This window comes from Perognathus longimembris, chromosome 2 (genome assembly GCF_023159225.1).
Source record: "Perognathus longimembris pacificus isolate PPM17 chromosome 2, ASM2315922v1, whole genome shotgun sequence".
Lineage (NCBI taxonomy): Eukaryota > Metazoa > Chordata > Mammalia > Rodentia > Heteromyidae > Perognathus > Perognathus longimembris.
Window position 1 is genome coordinate 117568379 of NC_063162.1, and position 8105 is coordinate 117576483.

Genomic DNA, 8105 nt, shown 5'->3' on the forward strand with positions numbered 1-8105 from the left:
GTATATTTGGCAATATTTTGCTCCAGGCACTTTGGGAGCCTTGTAATTTTCAGACAATGTTTGGTGTAAAAAAGACATGACTTGTATTATAGATTTTTTTTCAATAAAAGACATTCATCTTATTAAAAGCATCTCATTTCTTTGGGGCTTTGTTTTGTTTTTCCTTTGATTGTGTCACAGAATGAAACATTACTCATGGCTGTCTGGGAAAAGAGCAGTAGTGAGTGGCCTTCAAGCTGACTGTACCAAGCAGAAATTGCCTTCTGACTGTGAAATATCCTAAGGCTGCTTTTAATTCATTTTAATAGTTAAAATTACTATATTTAATTTTAACTCTTAATTGAAGAATAATAATTACAAACGTTTGCAGGGGACAACATGGTGTTTGGGTATGTGTTTTTTTTGAAATGACTAAGGCCTGAGGCACCAGGAGAGTTGTGTGCACAGGCTCTACCCTGCATCCATGATGAACAGAATTATATAAGAATATAGCTGTGAACTATAAGGGCCCTATGAGCCACTAAGAGCTTTGGCAATAGGGGGTGCTCAAAGTAGCAAGTACCAAATTAAGTAAGCTTCCTTTTAGAAGCGGAAGGGGAAGCAAAGAAATGGTGCGACAAAGACTGAACCAATTCAGCAGTGATACTCACTAGACACTATGTTAGAAATGCTATGCAACTTGGTGGGGATTGCCAGGCAAAGAACTGGGAGAAAATGAGGGAAGGGTGACACTACTCAAAAACAAATGTACTCATAGCCTGACACATGTAACTGTGACTCCTCTGTATATCACCTTTACAATAAAATTGAGACAGAGAGAGAGAGAGAGAGAGAGAGAGAGAGAGAGAGAGAGAGAGAGAGAGAGAGATTCAAGGAACTTCCAGAATCCCCAAGGCTCAGTCTAAATCCCCAAAACATACCCTATGATCTTTCTGCTCTAATCACTATCCAAGCCCACCAAAACCAACTGGTTTGAAACACAGGCCTGATTCCACCACAAATCTTTTAAATGCCACGTTGCTTTTTGTTGTCATTAAGTCACATATTTTATATAAAAAAAAAAAAGCCCTTCTCCTGAACCTTTTGAAAATTCTACTACCTGTTGGATGACCAACAGTATTTGCCAAGTAAACAGCATAGCAATTTAGAAGATTATAGTCCTCAGTTTCTTATAATTTGCTTCTGGATCCCCAATAGTTCTTTGTAATTTGAGATCCTGCTTTTAAGCTCTAGAGCCTTAAGTAACTGTAGGTATATTTTTTAAATTTCTGTGTGAATAGCTCGTGGAGAGGGACACACTGAATATTGCACAATAGCATGGTGCTAGTAATGTCCATTGCTATTTTTTCCTGGGTGTGAAAATTGCCCATAAGCTCAGACATTAGTCGGATCTCCAAACTCTCCATGGGCTTGCTTCCCAACCACCAATCATGGAATGGCTTCAGCACTACTGATTATCATGGCCTAAACTCATGCAGTTTTCCAGAATTTCAATGCATGTATTAGGTAGGACTCTTGTACAAATACATTTCTCTAATACATGCTTTAGTATTTTATGGTACACTTCTTAAAAGCTAAATAATTCATCAGTTTTCAAAGTAATAAGATAATACCCTAGTGATCTATAAAAGATGACTAAGAAAGCTTTCATGAGTGTGTGCATATGAAGACATGTGTAGGGACTTTGAGCTCATGGGTTGTTACATAGTTGTACTGTTTCAATGTATACTCAGGTCATTAATTGCTTTGAAGCTCATATTACCTCAATTTAGGTCAATGTTTCATAGGTTAGGCATTGGATACATTTCTTGTACTGTTTGTTACCTCCTCCCTCATTCTCCTTCCCCCTCCCCCTTTCCCTCTCCCTCCATGAGTTGTTCAGATGGTTTACACCAAATGGTTTTGCAAGTATTGCTTTTGTAGTCATTTGTCTTTTTATCCTGTGTCTCTCTATTTTGGCATTCCCTTTCACTTTCTTAGTTCTAATACCAGTATATACAGTTTCCAGTGTACTCAGATAAGATACAGTGATAGTTAGATTATAGACTTCAAAAGTTCTCATTTTTAAAAAAAGAAAAGAAAAAAGTTCTCATTTTGAAATCCACTGAAAATGAGGATAGATCCTCTATGTGGTTATTCTACTTGAGGTTCTTTCAGTTGAATACACTCACTTTTGTTTCCAAGGATTTAAAAACTGCCTCTTAAATTTTTAACTTTTTAAAAATTACATAATATATATGTACATATATGTTAGCCCAAATCAAAAGTACGGAGAGACATTCACTTTATCTCATTTCTATACACTTCTTTATTTCCTTCCTTCCCCTTATATCTTCTTTGATATTTGTGTGCAAGTATATGTTTATCCACATGTTTGAGATCCTCTTTATAAGTGCATTCTTGAGGTAAGAATATATAATATATTATACGTAATATAACATATATATATATTTCCTTATCCATAATTTCTTCAGCAAGCTCCCTATTGTTGATAATCATTGCTGCTTGCCATATAGCTGTCAATATAACTTTGAAATAAGTTTTCAAAGGTTGCTCAAACACAAGGCAAATATATTTATAATTTTACTACACACAGAGCATACTTTGAAACATGTTAATTTTAACCAGAAAACAGTGCTTAGAAACTTTTGCATTATAGAGAAACAATCTAACCATAATTATAGAAGCATTACTAAATTATCCAAAATAATTTAATCATGGAATTTAGATGACTAAATCATGAGTGATTTTGATTCTTGGTGCAATATAAACACTTTGAATAGTACAAACATTTTAACAACTTTATTGTTCTCCAAATCATTTTTTGTGAAAATAAAAAAAAACAGGAAATGTGGAAAGTCACCTATGTATATGTATGCACAATTATATGCATGTAGGTGAGAGTAAATAGATAGGTAGATGGACAGACATATAGGAAAAATAAATAGATATAGAAATGCAACCTAATTTTAACCATTGGAATATTTTTATTTTAATTAGCTGATCAGCTTTTAATTCAGTTGAAAAAGGTTTTCTTACAATTCTTTGAAATAAGTCCCCTTCCTCATCAGTTGCCCTATAGAAGGGGTACAGGTAGAGGAGCTACATAATACCATTTGAAATATTTTTTAAAGTGCTGGCAAATCTGCAACTTTTTCTCCTTGGATCTAAAATATAATCTGGCTTTTACACTTATGATGAAATATATCTTCTTTATGTTCCTATATTTCAAGTCTCCTGATTGTATAATCTTAGTACATTCCTGTTACTGTTGTTTCTAAAATTAAGGCTCGCTACCCCAAGAACTAGAAGAATCACTTGTATTTATACCTTATATGCTAAGAGAATTATATCTCATAAATATATGAACATTTAAAATGGTCATTTCATATTTGGGTTCATATTTGAGCTACTATGGATGCACAACATTTATCTGTAAAAGTAATCTTTAAAGTTTCTTGGAGGAATAGAAGAGTCTTTATTATGATATGTTTTTCTTTTTCTTTCCTTTAAAAATTATTATTAAGGTGATAAACAGAGCAATTACCATTTCATAAGTTAGGTAATGAGAACATTTCTTCTGGAGCAATTTCAACCCTTTCTTTACTCTCCCAGTTTCACCCTCTTGATCCACCCACAAGTTGTATAGCAATTGTAAAAGCAACTTTTATCAAATAAAATTATGAGCAAATGCCCCCTCCCCATGATAACTTAGTAGTCTTCAGCTAAAACTGTAAACACATTGCTAGAATTCTTTCTAGAGTGCTTCTTCAGGAGGTTCAGCCTTTTCCTGGCAAAGAAACGCTTTGGCATCTTCTTTTCATCTTTCTGCAAGGCTGAAATCAACAAAATAATAATCAACACCACCTGTCTACAGTCCACACATTCACTTGAATTCAGCTTTTCCATTATGCTTAAGAGCTCAGCTAATGATAAAGTCACTTTGTTGCATAATACACTCTGTTGATAACACTCTACCTTTTAAAATACAAGCCATGGCCTGCTTCAGTTAGTCAGGATCAAAACAGACCACTATGGAAGTGCCATTTATGTTGGATTAGTCTACAAATTGCAGTTTGCTAGTTGTAAAATGGATACAGAATACATAGTTTTGCTAATGAATTATTTGCAAAGTTTGTTTAAGGACTGAATAAGAAGAAATTCATTACCTTGTGTACAAACACGTTCACAATCCTCCATGTAATAAAAGTTATTTTCATTCCCCCCACAGCCAGTATAGGTAAAGGCCTTGCAGACTTTGTGTCTTGCATTAAAATAATAGCGAGTCACATTAGCAGAGCACAGTCCCTCATCTTTTGGGCTGTAACAGAAGGATGGAGCTTTTAAGAAAAAGAAAATAAGAATAGCAAAATTAATGAACAGTGATAACCAAAGTAACTGAAGAACAGCTAATCTCATACAAACTTTATTCTGAATCACAAATATTTCACTAAATCTTAAGATATGTCTCAAATTGAAGGTAAGCTTACATGCTGTTTCTTGGTAATTCTAAAGTTCTAAATCTGTGTGTGTGTGTGTGTGTGTGTGTGTGTGTGTGTGTATACCAGTACAGTGGCTTGAACTCAAGGCCTTGAGGCCTTTGTGCTTTCCATTTTAGCTTTTCCCTTAGCTTCTTCAATCAAGGCTGGTGCACAACCACTTGAGTCCCAGCTCTACTTCCAGTTTTTTTGGTGGTTGATTGGAGGTAAGAGTCTCACAGCCCTTTCTGCCAGTGCTAACCTTGAACCAAAATCCTCAGATCTCAGCCTCCTGAGTGTAGAGGATTATTGGTGTTAGCCACCCAGCTTATTTGTTAAATTTCTTGTTTAATGTCATTGTCTCTGCTACATCTGAAGGAGATACCTGGGCTATCGCCCTTCACAAATATCAGACACTACAAATAATCTATCATTTTAAAAATGGGAAGTGTAAAATGGAATAAATAAGAAGTAATGAACAAAGGAGACAGAGAATGTCTTTGCTACAATTTACAATTACAAAAAAAGACAGAAAATTAATAAAAAAAAAACTTGAGTATATAATTCCCCCAAAAAAGACAGAAAATTAATTTTAAAAAAAAACTTGAGTATATAATGCCCACTACCTGATTCTACACAAACCCGGGATCATGGCCTTTATTAAAGATTGCTACAATTTTTACTCTAAAATCAGGGAGATGAGAAACAGAAGTTGAGCATAACTCATCTAACATGCTTAGGACTACAAGTATTTAAGAATTTGCCAAATTTGGGCTGGGGATATAGCCTAGTGGCAAGAGCACTTGCCTCGTATACATGAAGCCCTGGGTTCAATTCCCCAGCACCACATATACAGAAAATGGCCAGAAGTGGCGCTGTGACTCAAGTGGCAGAGTGCTAGCCTTGAGCAAAAAGAAGCCAGGGACAGTGTTCAGGCCCTGAGTCCAAGGCCCAGGACTGGCAAAAAAAAAAAAAAAAAAAAAGAATTTGCCAAATTTGTATTAATTTCATATGCATAATGAGAGATCTTTGAGGTGAGACTCAAGTCTAATCAAGAAATTCATCTAAGTTTCATATATACCACGTGAAGAACTCTTTTTTCCTGCAACAATTTCTAGCGTGCCTACATTTTGACTGAGACCTATCTGTCACATGAGGTCAGCCTTAACAGTGCTCAAATTTCTGATTCTGACCAATTCTGATTTAAGATTTTTTGGATGAGGGATATTCAACTTAATCCTATAGTTCTAAAGAGACAATACTGAAAAAAGCAGCAACACTTTGAATAATGACTTAGTCCCTTTTCAGCCTTGAAATTTGGCAAGTCATTAACTTCTAGCTTGTATCTTCACATGCAAAAGTAGAGGGCTAGTCTTCTTCCTGTGACAGTAGTGTTAAGACTGACATGGCCTGGTTTAGATCCCATGCAAAATGAAATAAACTAAAAAAAAAAATTGCACATTAGGTGAAATTACCAGAATACAAAGCATATTCATTTCAAATGAAATTATTTTACTCAACAGTCTTAAAAGTAAAACGAAATGAAAAGAAAAATGAAACATCCTAAAAGTATGGCTTACTTTTCTTCTTTGGCAGACAATAGTCCCTACAAGTGGCTTCATCAGGGAATTGGTTCTGATTGGGTTCACACAAACCAGATGTGAATTTTTCACATGCCATGGAACTTAAGTTGAAGAAATACTGGTCTCTGGGCTGTTCACATGGACCCATATTGACTTCTAAACGGCAAATAAAAGGAACTTCTATAGGGGGAAAGAGGGAATAAAATAATGTTATTAAAAAGTAGTCATTTTAGTATTTTTTTAAAAAACGTACCTCAATTTCAGAAACAACTAAGGAAGCATAATTACATTTATTGACTTCCTTTTATTCTGAACACAGTGTATCCAGACTTACTCCACTGTGATATAGCTTTCAGAGTCAATGGGGAGACTCTGTTGTCTGGCTATTTCTGCATATGAAGTTAATCAAAGCTTATTCCTAAGAATAGATATTTCCGCCTGACTCAGTTCCTTAACTGGAAAAAAAAAAACCCATTATACTCCTTAACAGTAAAATAAAAACAAAACAAAAATATACCCAAGTAGAACACAGTATTGTGATTCTAAAATTTGTGTCTACACGAATGTCTAAGGACAGAAGTGAAATCATAGAAGCTAAAACACACTTTCTTAACCAAATAAGTCAAATGGATGGGTAATTGTCTATGGTCTCAAGGTGGGAAAGAAAAGCTTGGAACTAATGATCAATACAAGAACGCTCTTAAGTTGTTCCTAACATTCCTAACTTGCATTTATTATGTCCCATGAGCAACTCATATATTCTTCCTAAAGTACAAACAGATCCGGAGTGCAGAGGTGTCACACAGTGAGGCAGACTGTGTTAGTGGTTGGAGATTTCCTTTTCCTTTGCGAAGCTAAGGGACTATGAGGTTTGCTTAACACTGGACGACATTCAAGCTCCAATTTCCTGGAGAAAACTACATCTGGAAAGTTAGCTGAATTCCTAGCCGCCCTTCGGAGGAGGAACCCGGAGACTCCCGAAGGAAGCTTGCTGGGGACACTCACTCTCGATCTTCCAGCAAGCGTCTTCACACTCCTCCAAAGTGTAGAAATTGTTGGCGTTGCCATAGCAGCCCCCGTAGAAGAACGGCTGGCAGGTCTGCGTGTACCTGTCATAGTGATACCTGAGAAGCAGGGCCCGGCAGAGTCCTTGGTCCGGAGGCAGAAGGCAGACCTGCGCGTTATTTCCTATGGGAGGGGCAGGACAGAACGCCACAGGCAGGGGAGACAGTCAGAGTTCCTGAGAGGGACGGGCACCCCATCCCTGCGAAGTTTTGTTCCCTTTCGGGAACAGGGGCTTCTGCAGAGAGAACTTGCAACTAGGGAGTCCCCCTGGGTGAGTGGCAGGGACTTGGGGAGAAAGAGCAGAGAAAAGAGCAGCTGGAAAACAGCAGCGGGGACCTAAGGAGACATCCAGCCTGAATACCTGTGGACGCCCCAGCATCGAGGCCAGGCGCAACCTCCAACAGCAGCAGCTGCAGAAGCAACACTCTCAGCGGGCGAGCAGGGTCCATGGCGCGGGTTGGAGCTGCCCAAAGCTTGTCAAGAAGGAGCCGGGCCCGAGGAGGATGTGCGGTGTTTGAACTTCAGATGGTGGGCTCTGCTTTATGTGGGAAGAGTCCAGCTGACCCCCGACGGGGCGGAGCCTGCGGGGCAGCTGATTCATGCCTAGGACTGTGACTAACACCCCCCCACACACCTCCTGACAACCTCACAGAGGGTGTCCTGGAGGGAGGAAATCCCCACCATGTTGAAGAGTTGAGCCTACTTTCCAAACGATCTCCTTTGGCCAGAGGGTATATCCTAATCATGTGTTTATGTCTGTTGTCTGTGATTTCCCACCATGGACACAAACCAGGAAGCCAGAAGAAAATGATCTAGTGCACATTGCTCAATGTCCTGAATTGCTGCATCATGTCCTGAATTGCTGCATCAGGTGAAGGAGCCTGAACTCAAGTCTTGGGACCCAGAACTACACAAATGTGAAAGGGGCAGAAAGAGAGAAAGATGTCTGGATCTCTCTGGGGTCAAGGGTATCCAGCCA

The 8105-nt window shown here is 37.9% G+C and overlaps 1 protein-coding gene across 1 annotated transcript; it reads right to left on the minus strand.

The window, feature by feature from the left end:
- Positions 1-3685: 3685 nt before the first annotated feature.
- Tfpi2 (tissue factor pathway inhibitor 2) lies at positions 3686-7644 on the minus strand. Its single transcript, XM_048337887.1, has 5 exons — positions 7488-7644; positions 7067-7249; positions 6059-6241; positions 4170-4340; positions 3686-3836 (listed from the first exon to the last, which is right to left on the minus strand). The coding sequence occupies exons 1-5, from the start codon at positions 7573-7575 to the stop codon at positions 3712-3714; spliced, it is 750 nt and encodes a 249-aa protein (XP_048193844.1). The 5' UTR covers positions 7576-7644; the 3' UTR covers positions 3686-3711.
- Positions 7645-8105: the final 461 nt, after the last annotated feature.